A 25090-nucleotide genomic window follows, 5' to 3' on the forward strand; every position below is an offset into this window, starting at 1 on the left:
TACAGGGTTATGTACATTGACATTTTAAATCACCAGCAGCTTTATCAAATGGGGCCAAATGGAAAAACAAAACATGTCATGTACCCTCTTACCACCAGATGGCAGCAGTGAGTACCATCGTGAACAGGGGCACTCCTCTGAAGGCCTATGTGTTCAGGAACTATAACCTGCAGCCAGGGGTGCGCTCCCACTACCTGGGGGGCTGTGAACACAAGCTGTGGCAGGCTGTCAGAGCGTCCTCCGCTGCCCCAGGGTACTTCCAGGAGTTTGCCCTGGGACACGACCTTCACCAGGTAAGACGAGTTTTAGAAACCCTAATGCTTTGCCCCTCACAATGCTCTACACTACAGCTGCCACCAATACTCCATATCTTCCCTGGCCTCGCTCTCTCTCCTGTCTGCCTTCCCTATTCCACATCCCTTTTCCCTCATCCTCTCCGGTTAGAGGGATCCAGCACTTAGCTCTCTGATGGCCTGTGTAGTTTACTACTTAGTGTTAATATATTATACAAGGGGTGGTTCTAATCCTGAATGCTGATTGGTTATAAACCACATTCCAGCCGGTGTCTATTCCACAAGTTACCACCAGCTAAATCTATTACGTTAAAATGCCCATTTACTCTGTTCCATCTGACTGCACAATCCACTGTCTCATCAGCCCAGCTAAGCAATTTATAAACTTGATCTCCACTATAAAAAAACATCCAGACATTATCTCACATTTCTTTTAGACCAACAGGCTTCAACAGCGGAGATTTGTATAAACCCTGCTGTCTGTCTCTCTGACATTTGCAACATTGTTTCAATATTCAAATTTGATCTCCAGCTGTCCCATGGTAATGAACATGTTGGGAGTCAGGACATGGCAGACTGCTTTACTCAGCCAGTCGAAATCATGAATCAGCATCAATTTTATGGATGCACACAAACACCAGAAGAAAACAGGTGAAACGAAGTGCAGCTAGTTAGCAGTCTATCCAGCTTCAGTTTGAAGTGATTGTGTCAGCTGTGTTGTTGGCTAGCTCCTCTGAACAACAGTGTTCTGACAAGTGAGCAATTTTCTAAGCCAGGCGAAATCGCACCTCATTAGCTCATTGTTATGGATGTATCCAAATAAATGTCACTAGAAAAAAGCTTGAACAAATACAGCTACTTCGTTATTTTGGCTGCACTGTTTGACGTGACTGTAAATTAGCTGTAGTTGACTAGCAAGCAAGGGATAAGAACGTTACCAGCCAGTATGGAAATGGTCCATTTAGAACGAATGACTTGGGTCGCGTCCAAAGATGCAGAACAGAAAGACAATGACTGAGGCGCGTCTCTGGTAACCGAACCGATAGAACGAATGACCAGCCGGTTTGGGTAGCAACCCTAGATTTGTGTCGGGACTATATCTCGTGGAAGGATGAAATGGTATGAATTAATTCATCAAAATAATGTTTTTAATGAAAATATGTAAGTCATTATTTTAATATGTTGGTAACATTGTATAAAAGTGATAATGCCCTCAGCCGGTGTTTGGAGGATATACTGTCACGGTTTCCCGGTGCTCGACTTAGTTTCGGGCCTAACACCCGTGCCAATATATCCTCCAAACCTGCATTACCACTTAAATAATGTATACCACTTAATGCAAAGTGACATAGGCCTACAACACAGAAAGTATACTGCATAAATGTTTTATAGTGTATGTGATTTGCACCAGAACCTTGGTGTTGCTATCTCCACACTCTTACCAACTGAGTCATACAGGACCAAGGGTCTAACACGGTCAGTATGGACGGGGGTTGATGTAGGCGTTGTAACAGGATTATTATTCATGGTAGAATACTTCAGGATGTGTCCTTCGCAGCAGTCTGTATTTAAAGGACTGAGGTTTTTTTATGGCCTCCCTCCAGTCTGTTCCTGCTTCACATTATCCTGGATCATCCCAATTTCCTCAATACACTTCAGGAGTTTTGGTTTAATGTGAAAACCATCAGCGTGGTAAAATGGAGGAGCTCAATCCCTCTCCCGTCAGTGTTTGTTTGTTTCCAGGCAGTTCCATTTGGACGGAGAGCAGGAAGAGTCGGTCAAACTAAGGGTTTGGTACCCTATCCCCTAAATAGTGCACTACTTTTGACCAGAGTCCTATTGGTGTAGTGCATAGGAAATAGGGTGGTGTTTGAGACGCAAGCCTGCCTGAGATACTTAACGTCATTATCCATTCTAAATAGGCATCTAAAGACGCATTCCATTAGACAGGAGAAGAGCACTGCAACAACAAATACCTACATCCTGACTCCTCTCCCTCCACTCAGCTATTTTACTGATCAATAATATTATGTCCCCTCTTCCGCCCACACACAGTGCTGGGTGGGGCTTATTCATCAGTAAGCCCATCTGGCTTGCTACTAGAGACATCAGATCATGTCTCTCTTCAACCCCAGGTGAATGATGTGTGGGGTTTCATGTCTGCCTGGGCTTGACATCTCATAATGTAATCCTGGCAATATCCTCCCAATTGGCTTAGGAAACACACACATTTTACATCAAAGGTGGAATCCTGTGCTCCCAACACTCTTAATTGGAATTGGTGTAAGTTCTCTAGGTGAGTGGGGAACTCTCTGGCTGGCATATGAAATAGAATGGTTGATGACCTCGCTACTTCCTGGTCTCGTCTCTCCCAGACACACACACACACACACACACACACACACACACTCCTCACCCCACACTGTCTGACTGCTACATCTACATCAGCCTCGTTAAAATAGAGAAGCAAGCAGACAACCTCCATTATGGATGTTTGTCAAATCTCTGCTAGCCCGCTAGGTGCTTTCTAACTGGGGAGCTCTTACCTCTAACTGGGGAAAGTGGGTCACCTTAGTACTTCAAATGTAAAAAGGACACCTGGGTTTCAACAAGGTCTTGTTATCCATTACTTTACATTGGAGTTGCATTGGAGTAAGATTAAATCATGACATTTTCTCAATTCCATAATCTTTCATAATTTCTCCAGTCCAATAAGCAATATTTAGAAGCCCACCAGCAGTCCCATACCCTTCTTTTGGTTGAGTGGGTGTTTTTCTGAAGCGAAGAGTCTGCATAAAATGGCGTCTGTGTGTGTGATGTCAGAATTCCCCAGTGAGGGAGTCATAGGTCGCCCTTCCGTTACCTCTCAACCCCGAAACAATCGTCGCCTTGTGCCATAAAACAGCCATGTCCATGTGCTGAATGAATGCCGGGAAATTCTGGAATTCTCAAGCAACCATTTCAAGATTGTTTTGATTGCGCTTTAATTTCTTTCCAGATTCAGCAGCCCTGGATTGGTGGACATTTTAAGCTCTAACTGACAGGATTCTGATTCTAGAACTGTGGTAAACAGTGGAGAAAGAAGACCTTTGAAGCAGAGGAGCTACAGCGCTATTACATCACGACACTACAACCATAGAGAGAATGGGAGGAGGGAGCCATACCACATTAAAGCTGCCATTATCCCTCTAAAGACCACAGAACTAGAAGACTTCAGAAGTTGACAAAGGATACCAGGATGCCAGCCAGGGAATGCCATGCATGGAGAACTGAAGAACGGTCAGACATCTCCCTTGGCGGTGGGCAGGAATGGGGCATGTTTGCCACACAATCTCCTCTCTCACATGGTGCTGTCCCAAACAGAAAGACTCCTCACTGGCCTGGCAGAATGAATACTAGCCCTCTATACATACTTACTACACTCTATACAGTCTATACATTCACTGTCACTCACATGGACGGGAGAGGATGAGAACTAAGAATGAAGCGTTGAAGAGAGGGCTTCAGAAAATGTTCAGTTAAAAACCTTTAAGATAAAGACATTTTGAGTGTGGTTTCACCTGCTTCAAGTACCAGTGTACTACTGAAATATTGAATATGTAGGCTATTATCTAGTATTGCTAGTACACCTGGCAGAGTTTCTTTCTTTCTGTGTTGTCATTGGCCAGAAGGGATGCTATTATCAGTCTTGTGCTGCCTCCATAGATGAGGCAGACAGGGAGGAGGGCTAGGGGAGAAGTAGAGGAGGGCTAGGGGAGAAGTAGAGGAGGGCTAGGGGAGAAGTAGAGGAGGGCTAGGGGAGAAGTAGAGGAGGGCTAGGGGAGAAGTAGAGGAGGGCTAGGGGAGAAGTAGAGGAGGGCTAGGGGAGAAGTGGAGGAGGCCTAGGGGAGAAGTGGAGGAGGCCTAGGGGAGAAGTGGAGGAGGCCTAGGGGAGAAGTGGAGGAGGCCTAGGGGAGAAGTGGAGGAGGCCTAGGGGAGAAGTGGAGGAGGCCTAGGGGAGAAGTGGAGGAGGCCTAGGGGAGAAGTGGAGGAGGCCTAGGGGAGAAGTGGAGGAGGCCTAGGGGAGAAGTGGAGGAGGCCTAGGGGAGAAGTGGAGGAGGGCTAGGGGAGGGGGGCTAGGGGAGAAGTAGAGGAGGGCTAGGGGAGAAGTAGAGGAGGGCTAGGGGAGAAGTGGAGGAGGGCTAGGGGAGAAGTAGAGGAGGGCTAGGGGAGAAGTAGAGGAGGGCTAGGGGAGAAGTAGAGGAGGGCTAGGGGAGAAGTAGAGGAGGGCTAGGGGAGAAGTAGAGGAGGGCTGGGGGAGAAGTAGAGGAGGGCTGGGGGAGAAGTAGAGGAGGGCTGGGGGAGAAGTGGAGGAGGGCTGGTGGAGGAGGGCTAGGGGAGAAGTGGAGGAGGCCTGGTGGAGGAGGGCTGGTGGAGAAGTGGAGGAGGGCTGGTGGAGAAGTGGAGGAGGGCTGGTGGAGAAGTGGAGGAGGGCTGGGGGAGAAGTGGAGGAGGGCTGGGGGAGAAGTGGAGGAGGGCTAGTGGAGGAGGGCTGGGGGAGAAGTGGAGGAGGGCTAGGGGAGAAGTGGAGGAGGGCTAGGGGAGAGGTGGAGGAGGGCTAGGGGAGAGGTGGAGGAGGGCTAGGGGAGAGGTGGAGGAGGGCTAGGGGAGAAGTGGAGGAGGGCTGGGGGAGAAGTGGAGGAGGGCTGGGGGAGAAGTGGAGGAGGGCTAGTGGAGGAGGGCTGGGGGAGAAGTGGAGGAGGGCTAGTGGAGGAGGGCTAGGGGAGAGGTGGAGGAGGGCTAGGGGAGAGGTGGAGGAGGGCTGGGGGAGAAGTGGAGGAGGGCTAGGGGAGAAGTGGAGGAGGGCTAGGGGAGAGGTGGAGGAGGGCTAGGGGAGAGGTGGAGGAGGGCTAGGGGAGAGGTGGAGGAGGGCTAGGGGAGAAGTGGAGGAGGGCTGGGGGAGAAGTGGAGGAGGGCTGGGGGAGAAGTGGAGGAGGGCTAGTGGAGGAGGGCTGGGGGAGAAGTGGAGGAGGGCTAGTGGAGGAGGGCTAGGGGAGAGGTGGAGGAGGGCTAGGGGAGAGGTGGAGGAGGGCTAGGGGAGAGGTGGAGGAGGGCTAGGGGAGAAGTGGAGGAGGGCTGGGGGAGAAGTGGAGGAGGGCTGGTGGAGGAGGGCTAGGGGAGAAGTAGAGGAGGGCTAGGGGAGAAGTGGAGGAGGGCTGGTGGAGGAGGGCTAGGGGAGAAGTGGAGGAGGGCTGGTGGAGGAGGGCTAGGGGAGAAGTAGAGGAGGGCTAGGGGAGAAGTGGAGGAGGGCTGGTGGAGGAGGGCTAGGGGAGAAGTGGAGGAGGGCTGGTGGAGAAGTGGAGGAGGGCTGGTGGAGGAGGGCTAGGGGAGAAGTGGAGGAGGGCTGGTGGAGAAGTGGAGGAGGGCTGGTGGAGAAGTGGAGGAGGGCTGGTGGAGAAGTGGAGGAGGGCTGGTGGAGAAGTGGAGGAGGGCTGGGGGAGAAGTGGAGGAGGGCTGGGGGAGAAGTGGAGGAGGGCTGGTGGAGGAGGGCTAGGGGAGAAGTAGAGGAGGGCTAGGGGAGAAGTAGAGGAGGGCTGGTGGAGAAGTGGAGGAGGGCTGGGGGAGAAGTGGAGGAGGGCTGGGGGAGAAGTGGAGGAGGGCTAGGGGAGAAGTAGAGGAGGGCTGGGGGAGAAGTGGAGGAGGGCTAGGGGAGAAGTGGAGGAGGGCTGGGGGAGAAGTGGAGGAGGGCTAGGGGAGAGGTGGAGGAGGGCTAGGGGAGAGGTGGAGGAGGGCTAGGGGAGAGGTGGAGGAGGGCTAGGGGAGAAGTAGAGGAGGGCTGGGGGAGAAGTGGAGGAGGGCTGGTGGAGGAGGGCTAGGGGAGAAGTAGAGGAGGGCTAGGGGAGAAGTAGAGGAGGGCTAGGGGAGAAGTGGAGGAGGGCTGGTGGAGGAGGGCTAGGGGAGAAGTGGAGGAGGGCTGGTGGAGAAGTGGAGGAGGGCTGGTGGAGGAGGGCTAGGGGAGAAGTGGAGGAGGGCTGGTGGAGAAGTGGAGGAGGGCTGGTGGAGAAGTGGAGGAGGGCTGGTGGAGAAGTGGAGGAGGGCTGGTGGAGAAGTGGAGGAGGGCTGGTGGAGAAGTGGAGGAGGGCTGGGGGAGAAGTGGAGGAGGGCTGGTGGAGGAGGGCTAGGGGAGAAGTAGAGGAGGGCTAGGGGAGAAGTAGAGGAGGGCTGGGGGAGAAGTGGAGGAGGGCTGGTGGAGAAGTGGAGGAGGGCTGGGGGAGAAGTGGAGGAGGGCTAGGGGAGAAGTGGAGGAGGGCTAGGGGAGAAGTGGAGGAGGGCTGGGGGAGAAGTGGAGGAGGGCTGGGGGAGAAGTGGAGGAGGGCTAGGGGAGAAGTGGAGGAGGGCTGGGGGAGAAGTGGAGGAGGGCTAGGGGAGAGGTGGAGGAGGGCTAGGGGAGAGGTGGAGGAGGGCTAGGGGAGAGGTGGAGGAGGGCTAGGGGAGAGGTGGAGGAGGGCTAGGGGAGAGGTGGAGGAGGGCTAGGGGAGAAGTAGAGGAGGGCTGGGGGAGAAGTGGAGGAGGGCTGGTGGAGGAGGGCTAGGGGAGAAGTAGAGGAGGGCTAGGGGAGAAGTAGAGGAGGGCTAGGGGAGAAGTGGAGGAGGGCTGGTGGAGGAGGGCTAGGGGAGAAGTGGAGGAGGGCTGGTGGAGAAGTGGAGGAGGGCTAGGGGAGAAGTGGAGGAGGGCTGGTGGAGAAGTGGAGGAGGGCTGGTGGAGAAGTGGAGGAGGGCTGGGGGAGAAGTGGAGGAGGGCTGGGGGAGAAGTGGAGGAGGGCTGGGGGAGAAGTGGAGGAGGGCTGGTGGAGGAGGGCTAGGGGAGAAGTAGAGGAGGGCTAGGGGAGAAGTAGAGGAGGGCTGGGGGAGAAGTGGAGGAGGGCTGGGGGAGAAGTGGAGGAGGGCTAGGGGAGAAGTAGAGGAGGGCTGGGGGAGAAGTGGAGGAGGGCTGGTGGAGGAGGGCTAGGGGAGAAGTAGAGGAGGGCTAGGGGAGAAGTAGAGGAGGGCTGGGGGAGAAGTGGAGGAGGGCTGGGGGAGAAGTGGAGGAGGGCTAGGGGAGAAGTAGAGGAGGGCTGGGGGAGAAGTGGAGGAGGGCTGGGGGAGAAGTGGAGGAGGCCTTGTGGAGGAGGGCTAGGGGAGAAGTGGAGGAGGGCTGGGGGAGAAGTGGAGGAGGGCTGGGGGAGAAGTGGAGGAGGGCTGGGGGAGAAGTGGAGGGCTGGGGGAGAAGTGGAGGAGGGCTGGGGGAGAAGTGGAGGAGGGCTGGGGGAGAAGTGGAGGAGGGCTGGGGGAGAAGTGGGGGAGGGCTGGGGGAGAAGTGGGGGAGGGCTGGGGGAGAAGTGGAGGAGGGCTGGGGGAGAAGTGGAGGAGGGCTAGGGGAGAAGTGGAGGAGGGCTGGGGGAGAAGTGGAGGAGGGCTGGGGGAGAAGTGGAGGAGGGCTGGTGGAGGAGGGCTAGGGGAGAAGTAGAGGAGGGCTGGGGTAGAAGTGGAGGAGGGCTGGGGGAGAAGTAGAGGAGGGCTGGGGGAGAAGTAGAGGAGGGCTGGGGGAGAAGTAGAGGAGGGCTGGTGGAGAAGTGGAGGAGGGCTGGTGGAGAAGTGGAGGAGGGCTGGGGGAGAAGTGGAGGAGGGCTAGGGGAGAAGTAGAGGAGGGCTAGGGGAGAAGTAGAGGAGGGCTGGTGGAGGAGGGCTGGGGGAGAAGTGGAGGAGGGCTGGGGGAGAAGTGGAGGAGGCCTAGTGGAGGAGGGCTAGGGGAGAAGTGGAGGAGGGCTGGGGGAGAAGTGGAGGAGGGCTGGGGGAGAAGTGGAAGAGGGCTGGGGGAGAAGTGGAGGAGGGCTGGGGGAGAAGTGGAGGAGGGCTGGGGGAGAAGTGGAGGAGGGCTAGGGGAGAAGTGGAGGAGGGCTGGGGGAGAAGTGGAGGAGGCCTAGTGGAGGAGGGCTAGGGGAGAAGTGGAGGAGGGCTGGGGGAGAAGTGGAGGAGGGCTGGGGGAGAAGTGGAGGAGGGCTGGGGGAGAAGTGGAGGAGGGCTGGGGGAGAAGTGGAGGAGGGCTAGGGGAGAAGTGGAGGAGGGCTGGGGGAGAAGTGGAGGAGGGCTGGGGGAGAAGTGGAGGAGGGCTGGGGGAGAAGTGGAGGAGGGCTGGGGGAGAAGTGGAGGAGGGCTGGGGGAGAAGTGGAGGAGGGCTGGGGGAGAAGTGGAGGAGGGCTAGGGGAGAAGTGGAGGAGGGCTGGGGGAGAAGTGGAGGAGGCCTAGTGGAGGAGGGCTAGGGGAGAAGTGGAGGAGGGCTGGGGGAGAAGTGGAGGAGGGCTGGGGGAGAAGTGGAGGAGGGCTGGGGGAGAAGTGGAGGAGGGCTGGGGGAGAAGTGGAGGAGGGCTAGGGGAGAAGTGGAGGAGGGCTGGGGGAGAAGTGGAGGAGGGCTAGGGGAGAAGTGGAGGAGGGCTAGGGGAGAAGTGGAGGAGGGCTGGGGGAGAAGTGGAGGAGGGCTGGGGGAGAAGTGGAGGAGGGCTGGGGGAGAAGTGGAGGAGGGCTAGGGGAGAAGTAGAGGAGGGCTGGGGGAGAAGTGGAGGAGGGCTGGGGGAGAAGTGGAGGAGGGCTGGGGGAGAAGTGGAGGAGGGCTGGGGGAGAAGTGGAGGAGGGCTGGGGGAGAAGTGGAGGAGGGCTGGTGGAGGAGGGCTAGGGGAGAAGTAGAGGAGGGCTGGGGGAGAAGTGGAGGAGGGCTAGGGGAGAAGTGGAGGAGGGCTGGGGGAGAAGTGGAGGAGGGCTAGGGGAGAAGTGGAGGAGGGCTGGGGGAGAAGTGGAGGAGGGCTGGGGGAGAAGTGGAGGAGGGCTGGGGGAGAAGTGGAGGAGGGCTGGTGGAGGAGGGCTAGGGGAGAAGTAGAGGAGGGCTGGGGGAGAAGTAGAGGAGGGCTGGGGGAGAAGTGGAGGAGGGCTGGTGGAGAAGTGGAGGAGGGCTGGGGGAGAAGTGGAGGAGGGCTGGGGGAGAAGTGGAGGAGGGCTGGGGGAGAAGTGGAGGAGGGCTGGGGGAGAAGTGGAGGAGGGCTAGGGGAGAAGTGGAGGAGGGCTGGGGGAGAAGTGGAGGAGGGCTGGGGGAGAAGTGGAGGAGGGCTGGTGGAGGAGGGCTAGGGGAGAAGTAGAGGAGGGCTGGGGGAGAAGTAGAGGAGGGCTGGGGGAGAAGTGGAGGAGGGCTGGTGGAGAAGTGGAGGAGGGCTGGGGGAGAAGTGGAGGAGGGCTGGGGGAGAAGTGGAGGAGGGCTGGGGGAGAAGTGGAGGAGGGCTGGGGGAGAAGTGGAGGAGGGCTGGGGGAGAAGTGGAGGAGGGCTAGGGGAGAAGTGGAGGAGGGCTGGGGGAGAAGTGAGGAGGGCTGGGGGAGAAGTGGAGGAGGGCTGGGGGAGAAGTGGAGGAGGGCTGGGGAGAAGTGGAGGAGGGCTAGGGGAGAAGTAGAGGAGGGCTGGGGGAGAAGTGGAGGAGGGCTGGTGGAGAAGTGGAGGAGGGCTGGGGGAGAAGTGGAGGAGGGCTAGGGGAGAAGTAGAGGAGGGCTAGGGGAGAAGTAGAGGAGGGCTGGTGGAGGAGGGCTGGGGGAGAAGTGGAGGAGGGCTGGGGGAGAAGTGGAGGAGGGCTGGGGGAGAAGTGGAGGAGGCCTAGTGGAGGAGGGCTAGGGGAGAAGTGGAGGAGGGCTGGGGGAGAAGTGGAGGAGGGCTGGGGGAGAAGTGGAGGAGGGCTGGGGGAGAAGTGGAGGAGGGCTGGGGGAGAAGTGGAGGAGGGCTAGGGGAGAAGTGGAGGAGGGCTGGGGGAGAAGTGGAGGAGGGCTGGGGGAGAAGTGGAGGAGGGCTAGGGGAGAAGTGGAGGAGGGCTGGGGGAGAAGTGGAGGAGGGCTAGGGGAGAAGTGGAGGAGGGCTGGGGGAGAAGTGGAGGAGGGCTGGGGGAGAAGTGGAGGAGGGCTGGGGGAGAAGTAGAAGAGGGCTGGGGGAGAAGTAGAGGAGGGCTAGGGGAGAAGTAGAGGAGGGCTGGGGGAGAAGTAGAGGAGGGCTGGGGGAGAAGTGGAGGAGGGCTGGTGGAGGAGGGCTAGGGGAGAAGTAGAGGAGGGCTGGGGGAGAAGTGGAGGAGGGCTGGGGGAGAAGTGGAGGAGGGCTGGTGGAGAAGTGGAGGAGGGCTGGGGGAGAAGTGGAGGAGGGCTGGGGGAGAAGTGGAGGAGGGCTGGGGGAGAAGTGGAGGAGGCCTAGGGGAGAAGTGGAGGAGGGCTGGGGGAGAAGTGGAGGAGGGCTGGGGGAGAAGTGGAGGAGGGCTGGGGGAGAAGTGGAGGAGGCCTAGTGGAGGAGGCCTAGGGGAGAAGTGGAGGAGGCCTGGGGGAGAAGTGGAGGAGGGCTGGGGGAGAAGTGGAGGAGGGCTGGGGGAGAAGTGGAGGAGGGCTAGGGGAGAAGTGGAGGAGGGCTGGGGGAGAAGTGGAGGAGGGCTAGGGGAGAAGTGGAGGAGGGCTAGGGGAGAAGTGGAGGAGGGCTGGGGGAGAAGTGGAGGAGGGCTGGGGGAGAAGTGGAGGAGGGCTGGGGGAGAAGTGGAGGAGGGCTGGGGGAGAAGTGGAGGAGGGCTGGTGGAGGAGGGCTAGGGGAGAAGTAGAGGAGGGCTGGGGGAGAAGTGGAGGAGGGCTGGTGGAGAAGTGGAGGAGGGCTGGGGGAGAAGTGGAGGAGGGCTGGGGGAGAAGTGGAGGAGGGCTGGGGGAGAAGTGGAGGAGGGCTGGGGGAGAAGTGGAGGAGGGCTGGGGGAGAAGTGGAGGAGGGCTGGGGGAGAAGTGGAGGAGGGCTGGGGGAGAAGTGGAGGAGGGCTGGGGGAGAAGTGGAGGAGGGCTGGGGGAGAAGTAGAGGAGGGCTGGGGAAGTAGAGGAGGGCTGGGGGAGAAGTAGAGGAGGGCTGGGGGAGAAGTGGAGGAGGGCTGGTGGAGAAGTGGAGGAGGGCTGGGGGAGAAGTGGAGAAGGGCTGGGGGAGAAGTGGAGGAGGGCTGGGGGAGAAGTGGAGGAGGGCTGGGGGAGAAGTGGAGGGGGGCTGGGGGAGAAGTGGAGGAGGGCTAGGGGAGAAGTGGAGGAGGGCTGGGGGAGAAGTGGAGGAGGGCTAGGGGAGAAGTGGAGGAGGGCTAGGGGAGAAGTGGAGGAGGGCTGGGGGAGAAGTGGAGGAGGGCTGGGGGAGAAGTGGAGGAGGGCTGGGGGAGAAGTGGAGGAGGGCTGGTGGAGGAGGGCTAGGGGAGAAGTAGAGGAGGGCTGGGGGAGAAGTAGGGGAGGGCTGGGGGAGAGGTGGAGGAGGGCTGGGGGAGAAGTGGAGGAGGGCTGGGGGAGAAGTGGAGGAGGGCTGGGGGAGAAGTGGAGGAGGGCTAGGGGAGAAGTGGAGGAGGGCTAGGGGAGAAGTGGAGGAGGGCTGGGGGAGAAGTGGAGGAGGGCTGGGGGAGAAGTGGAGGAGGGCTGGGGGAGAAGTGGAGGAGGGCTGGGGGAGAAGTGGAGGAGGGCTGGGGGAGAAGTGGAGGAGGGCTGGTGGAGGAGGGCTAGGGGAGAAGTAGAGGAGGGCTGGGGGAGAAGTAGAGGAGGGCTGGGGGAGAAGTAGAGGAGGGCTGGGGGAGAAGTGGAGGAGGGCTGGGGGAGAAGTGGAGGAGGGCTGGGGGAGAAGTGGAGGAGGGCTGGGGGAGAAGTGGAGGAGGGCTGGGGGAGAAGTGGAGGAGGGCTGGGGGAGAAGTGGAGGAGGGCTAGGGGAGAAGTGGAGGAGGGCTGGGGGAGAAGTGGAGGAGGGCTGGGGGAGAAGTGGAGGAGGGCTGGGGGAGAAGTGGAGGAGGGCTGGTGGAGGAGGGCTAGGGGAGAAGTAGAGGAGGGCTGGGGGAGAAGTAGAGGAGGGCTGGGGGAGAAGTGGAGGAGGGCTGGTGGAGAAGTGGAGGAGGGCTGGGGGAGAAGTGGAGGAGGGCTAGGGGAGAAGTAGAGGAGGGCTAGGGGAGAAGTAGAGGAGGGCTGGTGGAGGAGGGCTGGGGGAGAAGTGGAGGAGGGCTGGGGGAGAAGTGGAGGAGGGCTGGGGGAGAAGTGGAGGAGGCCTAGTGGAGGAGGGCTAGGGGAGAAGTGGAGGAGGGCTGGGGGAGAAGTGGAGGAGGGCTGGGGGAGAAGTGGAGGAGGGCTGGGGGAGAAGTGGAGGAGGGCTGGGGGAGAAGTGGAGGAGGGCTGGGGGAGAAGTGGAGGAGGGCTGGGGGAGAAGTGGAGGAGGGCTGGGGGAGAAGTGGAGGAGGGCTGGGGGAGAAGTGGAGGAGGGCTGGGGGAGAAGTAGAGGAGGGCTGGGGGAGAAGTGGAGGAGGGCTGGGGGAGAAGTGGAGGAGGGCTGGTGGAGGAGGGCTAGGGGAGAAGTGGAGGAGGGCTGGGGGAGAAGTGGAGGAGGGCTGGGGGAGAAGTGGAGGAGGGCTGGGGGAGAAGTGGAGGAGGCCTAGTGGAGGAGGCCTAGGGGAGAAGTGGAGGAGGCCTAGGGGAGAAGTGGAGGAGGGCTGGGGGAGAAGTGGAGGAGGGCTGGTGGAGGAGGCCTAGGGGAGAAGTGGAGGAGGCCTGGGGGAGAAGTGGAGGAGGCCTGGGGGAGAAGTGGAGGAGGGCTGGGGGAGAAGTGGAGGAGGGCTGGGGGAGAAGTGGAGGAGGGCTGGTGGAGGAGGACTTGGGGAGAAGTGGAGGGGGGCTAGGGGAGAAGTAGAGGAGGGCTAGGGGAGAAGTGGAGGGGGGCTGGGGGAGAAGTGGAGGAGGGCTGGGGGAGAAGTGGAGGAGGGCTGGGGGAGAAGTGGAGGAGGGCTGGGGGAGAAGTGGAGGAGGGCTGGGGGAGAAGTGGAGGAGGGCTGGGGGAGAAGTGGAGGAGGGCTGGGGGAGAAGTGGAGGAGGGCTGGGGGAGAAGTGGAGGAGGGCTGGGGGAGAAGTGGAGGAGGGCTGGGGGAGAAGTGGAGGGGGGGCTGGGGGAGAAGTGGAGGAGGGCTGGGGGAGGAGGGCTGGGGGAGAAGTGGAGGAGGGCTGGGGGAGAAGTGGAGGAGGGCTGGGGGAGAAGTGGAGGAGGCCTGGGGGAGAAGTGGAGGAGGGCTGGGGGAGAAGTAGAGGAGGGCTGGGGGAGAAGTGGAGGAGGGCTGGGGGAGAAGTGGAGGGGGGGCTGGGGGAGAAGTGGAGGAGGGCTGGGGGAGGAGGGCTGGGGGAGAAGTGGAGGAGGGCTGGGGGAGAAGTGGAGGAGGGCTGGGGGAGAAGTGGAGGAGGGCTGGGGGAGAAGTGGAGGAGGGCTGGGGGAGAAGTGGAGGAGGGCTGGGGGAGAAGTGGAGGAGGGCTGGGGGAGAAGTGGAGGAGGGCTGGGGGAGAAGTGGAGGAGGGCTGGGGGAGAAGTGGAGGAGGGCTGGGGGAGAAGTGGAGGAGGGCTGGGGGAGAAGTGGAGGAGGGGCTGGGGGAGAAGTGGAGGAGGGCTGGGGGAGAAGTGGAGGAGGGCTGGGGGAGAAGTGGAGGGGGGGCTGGGGGAGAAGTGGAGGAGGGCTGGGGGAGAAGTGGAGGAGGGCTGGGGGAGAAGTGGAGGAGGGCTGGTGGAGGAGGCCTAGGGGAGAAGTGGAGGAGGCCTAGGGGAGAAGTGGAGGAGGCCTAGGGGAGAAGTGGAGGAGGGCTGGGGGAGAAGTGGAGGAGGGCTGGGGGAGAAGTGGAGGAGGGCTGGTGGAGGAGGACTTGGGGAGAAGTGGAGGGGGGCTAGGGGAGAAGTAGAGGAGGGCTAGGGGAGAAGTGGAGGGGGGCTGGGGGAGAAGTGGAGGAGGGCTGGGGGAGAAGTGGAGGAGGGCTGGGGGAGAAGTGGAGGAGGGCTGGGGGAGAAGTGGAGGAGGGCTGGGGGAGAAGTGGAGGAGGGCTGGGGGAGAAGTGGAGGAGGGCTGGGGGAGAAGTGGAGGAGGGCTGGGGGAGAAGTGGAGGAGGGCTGGGGGAGAAGTGGAGGAGGGCTGGGGGAGAAGTGGAGGGGGGGCTGGGGGAGAAGTGGAGGAGGGCTGGGGGAGGAGGGCTGGGGGAGAAGTGGAGGAGGGCTGGGGGAGAAGTGGAGGAGGGCTGGGGGAGAAGTGGAGGAGGCCTGGGGGAGAAGTGGAGGAGGGCTGGGGGAGAAGTGGAGGAGGGCTGGGGGAGAAGTGGAGGAGGGCTGGGGGAGAAGTGGAGGGGGGGCTGGGGGAGAAGTGGAGGAGGGCTGGGGGAGGAGGGCTGGGGGAGAAGTGGAGGAGGGCTGGGGGAGAAGTGGAGGAGGGCTGGGGGAGAAGTGGAGGAGGGCTGGGGGAGAAGTGGAGGAGGGCTGGGGAAGAAGTGGAGGAGGGCTGGGGGAGAAGTGGAGGAGGGCTGGGGGAGAAGTGGAGGAGGGCTGGGGGAGAAGTGGAGGAGGGCTGGGGGAGAAGTGGAGGAGGGGCTGGGGGAGAAGTGGAGGAGGGCTGGGGGAGAAGTGGAGGAGGGCTGGGGGAGAAGTGGAGGGGGGGCTGGGGGAGAAGTGGAGGAGGGGCTGGGGGAGAAGTGGAGGAGGGCTGGGGGAGAAGTGGAGGGGGGGCTGGGGGAGAAGTGGAGGAGGGCTGGGGGAGAAGTGGAGGAGGGCTGGGGGAGAAGTGGAGGAGGGCTGGGGGAGGAGGACTTGGGGAGAAGTGGAGGGGGGCTTGGGGAGTAGAGGAGGGCTAGGGGAGAAGTGGAGGAGGGCTGGGGGAGAAGTGGAGGAGGGCTGGGGGAGAAGTGGAGGAGGGCTGGGGGAGAAGTGGAGGAGGGCTGGGGGAGAAGTGGAGGGGGGCTAGGGGAGAAGTAGAGGGGGGCTGGGGGAGAAGTGGAGGAGGGCTGGGGGAGAAGTGGAGGAGGGCTAGTGGAGGAGCGCTGGGGGAGAAGTGGAGGAGCGCTAGGGGAGAAGTGGAGGAGGGCTGGGGGAGAAGTAGAGGAGGGCTAGGGGAGAAGTGGAGGAGGGCTGGGGGAGAAGTGGAGGAGGGCTGGGGGAGAAGTAGAGGAGGGCTAGGGGAGAAGTGGAGGAGGGCTAGGGGAGAAGTGGAGGAGGGCTGGGGGAGAAGTAGAGGAGGGCTGGGGGAGAAGTAGAGGAGGGCTGGGGGAGAAGTGGAGGAGGGCTGGGGGAGAAGTGGAGGAGGGCTAGGGGAGAAGTGGAGGAGGGCTAGGGGAGAAGTGGAGGAGGGCTGGGGGAGAAGTGGAGGAGGGCTGGGGGAGAAGTGGAGGAGGGCTGGGGGAGAAGTGGAGGAGGGCTAGGGGAGAAGTGGAGGAGGGCTAGGGGAGAAGTGGAGGAGGGCTGGGGGAGAAGTGGAGGAGGGCTGGTGGAGGCGGGCTGGGGGAGAAGTGGAGGAGGGATGGGGGATAAATAAGTGCTTTGGGCTCTGTCTGCTCCTCTCCTCCTCAGGGCCGGCTCTCCTCCTGTGTTAAACCCTGGAGGAACATGGAGCTTTTCCACCATAGACACTGTCTCCCTGGTATTCACACATTCACTCTGTTATTGCAGACACACATTACACTCTCTTCCCATCTCTGTCTCCTCTTTCTCAGACACACTACACTACACACCGCAGGAGGTGGGTGGCACCGTAACTGGGGAGGACAGGCTCGTGGTAATGGCTGTAGCGGAGTAAGTGGAATTGTATCAAATGCATCAAACTCATGGGTTCCGTGTGTTGGTGCCATTCCATTATCTCCTTTCCAGCTGTTATTATGAGCCGTCCTCCCCTCAGCAGCCTCCACTGATACACACACACACACACACACACACACTACGCCACCCACCTGGTTGTGCTAGCACACTTCTTTAGGCATTAGGCTAGTCCACTGATATACATTGACTGACTGCTGTGTGAGAACCTGCCTCCCTCCATCACTCTCTCTATCCCTAACCCCCTTATCCCTCACAGTACTACCTCCCTCCATCACTCTCTCTATCCCTAACCCCCTTATCCCTCACAGTACTGCCTCCCTCCATCACTCTCTCTATCCCTAACCCCCTTATCCCTCACAGTACTGCCTCCCTCCATCACTCTCTCTATCCCTAACCCCCTTATCCCTCACAGTACTGCCTCCCTCCATCACTCTCTCTATCCCTAACCCCCTTATCCCTCACAGTACTGCCTCCCTCCATCACTCTCTCTATCCCTAACCCCCTTATCCCTCACAGTACTGCCTCCCTCCATCACTCTCTCTATCCCTAACCCCCTTATCCCTCACAGTACTGCCTCCCTCCATCACTCTCTCTATCCCTAACCCCCTTATCCCTCACAGTACTGCCTCCCTCCATCACTCTCTCTATCCCTAACCCCCTTATCCCTCACAGTACTGCCTCCCTCCATCACTCTCTCTATCCCTAACCCCCTTATCCCTCACAGTACTGCCTCTGCACCAGCCATCTCTCTGGAGTGGCTCAAATGAGATTTTCTCATAGAAATCTCTGCATTGAAGCCGCTGTTGTAAAACGGGCTGTCCGTCCATCACGTATTAATACATTCATATGTGAGTTCAGTCACTTAGACCTGTACTTCCACTGATCTCCCCTGGGACATTTCTGATTCATGCACTTGGGAAATCACTTTGCTTTATTTATTATGATGGGACTGTGAAAGTGCCATATGAATATGAGGCAGCCAAATATGACCTATTGCCTAAGATGGTGCTGTCACATGTCAGGGGTCACAGCAGGAGGAGCGGATAATTCAGTGCTCTCGGATGAGTGAGACTCAATTGCTTTTCCTAACCTGAGGGCATATTTGTCACTCCGTGTCTCTGTCTCACACAGATGAATACTTCATCCCTCTCCATTTTCTTCGTGGGAGGACGGCTTGGACCTCATTCTGACCCTTCTGTCCTCTCAGGTCAAAGGTCAAATAGGAGAACCAGGCTGCGTAATTACATAATGTGGCATGGAGACCTTTTGGTTTGACTTGGCCACTCATTCCTAGATGATGATGATGATGGTGGTGACATCACACTAACACCATTGTATGTCTGTCTCATCCTCGTTGGTGAAAGGGACTATGGATTAGTTGTTATCTGGACAATTGATTCATTGAACAGCCTGATTTATTCACTTGATCAGATGGATAGATATTATTTAAGGTTGTGTATCTGCTTTAACAAACACCCTTGATTTAGCAAACCTTGTTCACTATACCCGTGATTACATAGCTAAGAGTTGGTTTAATCTGGACAATTAATCAATAGAACAGACAGATTAATTCACTTGATTGCGTAGTAAACATGATTTTATACCTGTTTGAGCTTAACATCCTGAGTTGAACAGGAAGACTCATGCTAAACCTTATTCAGTATATCCGTGAGGGCCTAGCTGAATATGACCGTGGAGGCTGAAGGATCGGCTCCTGAAAACAGGGCTGCTATTGTAACACACACTGGGTAGCATCCATCAGATGGTCCATAATGATTTATGTAACCTCTCCCCAATTAAACCGTGTTTAAGCTTCAGTGCCAAAGGCCTTATGGGTAAATCAAGGCAGTAGCACTGGGCTCCAGCTCGGCCTAAAGTAGGGCACTATATAGGGAATAGAGTGCCCTATGGGACCCAGCCAGACGTTCTGAGAGCATCTCCTAATGACCAGAACAGCTGACTGGAGCTGAAAAGAGTGAATGCAGCATGGAACACATGTACTGGACCCGGCTCTTTGGACCAGAGTGTCCCATGTGTTGTGACCACTCATCTTGGCCCTCACCCAAGGGGCTATTGGCGCATAGCTGAGAGAGAGGGAGGTATGGGGAGAGGGATAGAGAGAGAGGGATGGAGAGGGCTAGAGAGAGACTCATATATATATATATATATATATATATATATATTGTGAGGAGGAAGTTGCTAATAGGCGCTGACAAACGCTGATGCGTGAAATGACTTTTACTGATCACAACGCTAGATGGGAATGGGGTTCTATCTAAATCACACCCCCTAAAAACAGCTTAGTGGAACAATGCAGATAAGCCAACAGGTCTTGGCAGTAATGGCAGCAGAATTAATTTGAAGTAGGAACTAACCGTCTCTTAAATTGTAGCTATTTATTTTTTTATCCTTTCATCCCTTCTCGTATATATGATCTTAATGGAACGCATTCTGCTACTTCTTCTTTTACACACTAATTCCGTTTAATTCGCCAATATCTTAGCAGTCAAACATGCTCCCACAGGTGCAGGCAGAGCCTTATTAGCTAGTAGGAATCTTGTGGCCTGACTAAAACAAGTCTGATTTGTGTATCAGCCATTAGTGCCTGAAGGAGAGAGAACAACACCAGAGGAGGAATGTTGCCCCAGGAGGAGTATGAGGGCAATATCTATCTTTTAACACCAGACCAGCAAACATATTACACTATATATACAAAACAATGTTTATTATTGAATTCAAATTATTGGATTCGGCTATTTCAGCCAAACCCGTTGCTGACAGGTGTATAAAATCGAGCACACAGCCATGCAGTCTGCATAGACAAACATTAGCACTGTCATAGGATGCCACCTTTCCAATAAGTCAGTTTGTCAAATTTCTGTCCTGCTAGAGCTGCCCCGGTCAACTGTAAGTGCTATTATTGTGAAGTGGAAACGTCTAGGAGAAACAATGGCTCTGCCACGAAGTGGTAGGCCATACAAGATCACAGAACAGGACCGCAGAGTGCTGTAGCGTGTCTGTCCTCGGTGAAACACTCACTACTGAGTTCCAAGCTGCCTCTGGAAGCAACATCAGCACATTAACAGTTCGTTGGGAGCTTTATGAAATTGGTTTCCATGGCCGAGCAGCCGCACACAAGCCTAAGATCAACATGTGCAATGCCAAGCATCGGCTGGAGTGGTGTAAAGCTCGCCGCCATTGGACTCTGGAGCAGTGGAAACGTGTTCTCTGAATTGATAAATCACGCTTCACCATCTGGCAGTTCGACTGACTAGTCTGGGTTTGGCGGAAGCCAGGAGAACGCTACCTTCCCCAATGCATAGTGCCAACTGTGAAGTTTGTTTTGGGCCCCTTAGTTTCAGTGAAGCGGAATCTAAACGCTACCGCATACAATGACATTCTAGATGATTCTGTGCTTCCAAATGTGTGGCAACAGTTTGGGGAAGGCCTTTTCCTGTTTTAGCATGACAATGCCCCCGTGCACAAAGCGAGGTCCATACAGAAATGATTTGTCTCGATCAGTGTGGAAGAACTTGACTGGCCTGCACAAAACCCGACCTCAACCCCATCAAACACCTTTGGGATGAATTTCAACGCCGACTGTAAGCCAGGCCTAATCGCCCAACATCAGTGGCTGAATGGAAGCAAGTCCCTGCAGCAATGTTCCAACATCTAGTGGAAAGCCTTCCCAGAAGAGTGGAGGCTGTTATAGCAGCAAAAGGGGCCAACTGCATATTAATGCCCATGATTTTGGAATGAGATGTTCGAGCAGGTGTCCACATACTTTTGGGCATGTAGTGTAAGTATGTTTTGGCTTGCAGTTCTGCATCATGCTCCACCTTTCTGTCTTGTTCTGCCTTTGATTCTGGGGGTTCTACTTTGAAGGGGTGCTAAGCTGCCGTCCTGAACCTTTCTTCAATATTTCAATTGCAGTTTAGCCTTTGGCACCGGGGTTACACTCTGTCAAATCACCTCAATAGAGAGGGGCTGTACCCTTCACCCAAAGGAGGACATTTTGACCTGTGGGAAGAGCTGCTTTCTATACAGGCATTGGCTACGGGATAGAGGTATTAAAATGAGACTTGCATTACAGCTCTAAATCCCTCTGAAGGGAAGTGACCCCTGACCTGCGTCATGCTGAGTTTGACAGGCAGCTTCTGTTGCCTCTTTCTGTGTGCCCAGCTCATTTGCCACAGTTTGGCCCCTAAGTAAATAATTGTTTCTAACTTTAACCCTCCCGTCCAAATTATACTCTGAAGAGACCCTTTCTGTGAGAACATGGCAACGGTCCAAGTGTGTAAGCCATACCAGTATGCTTCTCAGATAAAGTTCCCCCCCAAAGACCTCAAGCAGTGCTTCGGTGTGGCACTGGCATCAGTTGGGAAAGAAAAACTGTGTTGTGAGTGTTCAGCTGAAAAGACCCCAAGCAGTGTTGCAAAGCATACAATGGCATCAGAAGTCTGACACCGTAATTGACATCCATGTCTTCAGGGAACAGTGGGTTAACTGCCTTGCTCAGGGTCATAGCGTCAGATTTTTACCTTGTCAGCTCTGGGATTTGAACCAGCAACCTTTTGGCTACTGGCCCAACACTCCTACCTGCCAGTCTACCTGCTGCCCACAGTGAACAAAACCAGTCTTTGGAAACAGTCTTCTACCCAGACCCAGTATAATAATAACACCATGGAATCTCTTCATAGTCTTCAGTGTTTAAAAACAGACTTCCCTACAAAGTGCACTACTTTTGACTAGGGTCCATAGGGCCCTGGTCAAAAATAGTGAACTATGTAGTGAATATGCTGCCATTCGGGATGCAGCATGTGCTTCAATGAGCCGACTCTTGTCTATAACCCTAACAGGTGCCGAGTCATTGACAAGTTGTAGCATTCAGAATGATTCTACTCTCGGCTCACTGGGAGACTGTGTCACACTGGTTATGAGTGGAAGGCATTGTGCTCGGTGCTATTTGCAATCTGGCCACTCCAGCTATCAAGGAAAAGAAGCTGCGATGTGCCGTATCTAAGCCACTGCCATAATTAAAGAAAAATGGAGTCAGTCAGTGGGTCGAGTGATGATAAAAGCACTGAGTTGTTTTGTCCGGTCGGTCAGTCGACTTTGTCTAGTGCTTCTGGCTGCAGCATGATTTCCTCCCATTAAGAGTACATCTAGCGTGCACACACATCGATCTACAAGCCCACATCCACCAACCCCAATGGAAGTGTTTCCATATACAGTACCAGTCAAGTGTGGACACACCTACTCATTCAAGGGTTTTTCTTTATTATTACTATTTTCTACACTGTAGAATAATAGTGAAGACATCAAACATATGGAATCATGTATAAAACATTTTTTTTTATCCTTCAAAGTAGCTGCCCTTCGCTTTGAGTTTTGCACCCTCTTGGCATTCTCTCAACCAGCTTCATGAGGTAGTCACCTGGAATGCATTTCAATTAACAGGTGTGACATGTTAAGTTTTAATTTTTTGAATTTCTTTCCTTAATGCATTTGAGCCAATCAGTTTTGTTGTAACAAGGTAGCAGTGGAATACAGAAGATAGCCCTATTTGGTAAAAGACCAAGTGTTACGTTCCCCAGTTTCTGTGTTGTAGCTTTTGTAATTTGAGTGTGTGTTTCAGGACATTGCTTCCTGAGTTCTCCCCAACCAGCTGATTGGTCGACCCCAGGCTAATTGATGATTGGAGCTGACCCCGCCCCCTCGTCAAGATACAGCTGTTTCTAATCACCATTGCCACCTGAAGCTATAAAAGCCAGTGTTCGGTGGTAGAGAAATGATTAGAGAGAGATTAGGGAGAGAGAGATTAGAGGGAGATTGAATATTTAGAAAAGAGATCTTTTTTGGAGAGAGAGAAGATTTTGAGAGAGATTAAAGAGAGAGAGATCATTGTAGGCTGAGGAATGCAGAGAGTTTGATTGTGAGAGAGATATTTGCTAAGAGAGGAGGCTGATGGCTTTGGGGTAATTTACTATGTTAGTTGTTGTTGGTAGCAGCTTTGCTATGTTCTGTGTTTGTTGTTCTTTAGTGGCCTGAGTTAGTTTACTTAGTTTTGTTGTAAAGTGTTTGTGAAATTGTTAATAATTATTCTGTTTCATTTGTTCCCAGGGGGGAAGGAGAAGGCACTTTGGGAGTGCTTAGGCAAGAGGCCCGCGGGCATACATATACCCGTAGTATATTTATTGTCTAGGCACACTAGGTAAGACCTGGGCGGACCACCCCCTGTATTTTGGTTAGGGCACCAGGTGGTGCTAAGATAGGTAAGTAGTGGGTAGGCAGGTTAGATAGGAAAGGGGGAAGTTTTGATATTTACTTTCTTTGCTTTGGGTTCCGTCCAGCCCCTTTTCCCCATATTACCGTAAGGAAATAAATCCTAGTAACGGTAAAATCTGCCTTTGTCGTCCTTACTCGCGCCTACGGTCCATACCTCTTACACTTCACAGGGAGTTGAGTGGCAGCAGGGAGTTGCGTTCCCTCTTCTCAGAGGCGTGCGTAACACCAAGTCTATATTATGGCAAGAACAGCTCAAATAAGCAAAGAGAAACAACAGTCCATTATTACTTTAAGATATGAAGGTCAGTCAATGCAGAACATTTCAAGAACTTTGAAAGTTTCTTCAAGTGCAGTTGCAAAAACCATCAAGCGCTGGCTCTCATGAGGACTGCCACAGGAATGGAAGACCCAGAGTTACCTCTGCTGCAAAGGATAAGTTCATTAGAGTTACCAGCCTCAGAAATTGCAGCCCAAATAAATGCTTCACAGAGTTCAAGTAACAGGCACATCTCAACATCAACTGTTCAGAGGAGACTGTATGAATCAGGCCTTCATGGTTGAATTGCTGCAAAGAAACCACTACTAAAGGACACCAATAATAAGAAGAGACTTGCTTCGGCCAAGAAACACAAGCAATGGACATTAGACTGGTGGAAATCTGTCCTTTTGATCTGATGAGTCAAAATGTACAATTTTTGGTTCCAACCACTTGTCTTTGTGAGACGCAGTGTGGGTGAACAGATGATCTCTGCTCGTGTGGTTCCCACCGTGAAGCATGGAGGAGGAGGTGAGATGGTGTGAGGGTGTTTTGCTGGTGACACTGTCAGTGATTTTATTTAGAATTCAAGGTAAACTTAACAAGCATGGCTACCACAGCATTCTGCAGCGATAAGCCATCCCATCTGGTTTGCGCTTAGTCCCACTATCATTGGTTTTTCAACAGGACAATGACGCCACACACCTCCAGGCTGTGTAAGGGATACCTAAACAAGGAGGGTGATGAAGTCCTGCATCAGATGACCTGGCCTCCACAATCACCTGACCTCAACCCAATTGAGATGGTTTGGGGTGACTTGGACCGCAGAAAAAGCAGCCAACAAGTGCTCAGCATATGTGGGAGCTCCTCCAAGAATGTTGGAAAAGCATTCCAGGTGAAGCTGGTTGAGAGAATGCCAAGAGTTTTCAAAGCTGTCATCAAGGCAAAGGGTGGCTACGTTGAAGAACCTAAAATATATTTGTGTAACACTTTTGCTCACTACATGATTCCATATGTGTTAATAGTTTTGATGTCTTCACTATTATTCTACAATGTAGAAAATAGTAAAAACCCTTGAATGAGTAGGTGTGTCCAATCTTTTGACTGGTACTGTAGTCTAGGAAGGGTTGCCTTATTTTCACAAAATGTTTAAGTAATCTTCTTTGTAGGAATACACTTATTAATCTTCTAGTTGAGACTTTTGCCTTCAAAAAGTATTCACATCCCTTTGACTTATTCCACATTTTCTTGTTAAACCTGAATTCAAAATGGATTAAAAACATACTCTCCCGTCTACCTATACACAATACCCCAAAATAACAGGGAAACATGTTTTTGCAAATGATTAGGTATTTATTGAAAATGAAGTTCAGAAATATCTCATGTACATACAGTGCAGGAGGGATATAGTGATGGGAGAGCCCCCCCCCGGTCTGACTGCCCCTCCCCCACCCTGAAGGTCTGACTGCCCCTCCCTCCCACACTCACACACAATCATACATTCACACACACAATAATACATTCACACATAGCTGTCTCGTGCTCGCGCACACACACACACCCTAAAATCTTCCCCCAGAGTTTCTAGCTAGACACTCCGGGCCCCAAAGCTCCCACCCCCCCCCCAGCCTGGCCTTCCTAATGAGGGCTGGCCCCTCGGTGTTTGATCCTGTAGCCAACCCGAGGCTCCCAGCCTCCCTAACACCCCCAGCCTCATGCATATTCAACACCCCCCTCAGACCATACACTCTCACTGCTCCTGGGTGGACACCACATTGCTCCTGGGTGGACACCACATTGCTCCTGGGTGGACACCACATTGCTCCTGGGTGGACACCACCTTGCCAGTCAGACAGAAGGGAAGAGAAAAGCTACAGCCGTGTGTCTGTGTCCTGTACGTGTGTCTGTGTCCTGTACGTGTGAAACTACACCATTGATCTGTTCTGTTACCTTCCTTTCCGCAGATGTTCATAAATTATTTAACAACTGACGTTTTGGCTTTTCCTACTTTCCAAACTGCAACAAGCATGGAAATCTTTGAAATTAACTTAGTGTGTCAATAACTATTAAATGCTAAATGATGCTGGTACATAACTGTAGCCATGACTTTTTAAATTCTATACTGTATTATTTAAATGTTTAGAACTTTTATTTAACTAGGCAAGTCAGTTAAGAACAAATTCTTATTTACAATGACGGTCTACACTGGCTTAACCCAGACAACGCTGGCCCTATGGGACTCCCAATCACGGCCGGTTGTGATTCAGCCGGGATTCGAACCAGGGTGTCTGTGGTGATGCGTCAAGCACTGAGATGCTGTGCCTTAGACCACTGTGCCACTCGGGAGCCCCAAATGGGCATAGCAATCATAATAGTTTGTGCAGGATCATAATAGTTTGTTCTCTCTCTGTCTCCAGGACGGAGGTCTCCTCATCAACAACCCCACAGCGTTGGCCATCCATGAGTGTAAATGCCTGTGGCCCAACACCCCTGTCCAGTGTGTGGTGTCGCTGGGTACGGGCCGCGTGGAGACGGCTGGCAAAAACAACACCACGTACACCAGCCTCAAGACCAAGCTCACCAACGTCATCAGCTCTGCCACCGACACAGAGGGTACGTCTGGGTCCAT

At 55.0% G+C, this 25090-nt stretch overlaps 1 protein-coding gene across 1 annotated transcript in view; it reads left to right on the top strand.

Moving 5' to 3' along the window:
• The window catches only part of LOC139584305 (calcium-independent phospholipase A2-gamma-like), a 40884-nt gene that overhangs the window by 12021 nt on the left and 3773 nt on the right, over positions 1 to 25090 (top strand). Inside the window, exons 8-9 of the mRNA XM_071415981.1 lie at positions 99 to 293; positions 24879 to 25074. Of these exons, the coding sequence (XP_071272082.1) occupies positions 99 to 293; positions 24879 to 25074 (391 nt within the window). The remainder of the gene's footprint in view (positions 1 to 98; positions 294 to 24878; positions 25075 to 25090) is intronic.

This window comes from Salvelinus alpinus, chromosome 9 (genome assembly GCF_045679555.1).
Source record: "Salvelinus alpinus chromosome 9, SLU_Salpinus.1, whole genome shotgun sequence".
Classification (NCBI taxonomy): domain Eukaryota; kingdom Metazoa; phylum Chordata; class Actinopteri; order Salmoniformes; family Salmonidae; genus Salvelinus; species Salvelinus alpinus.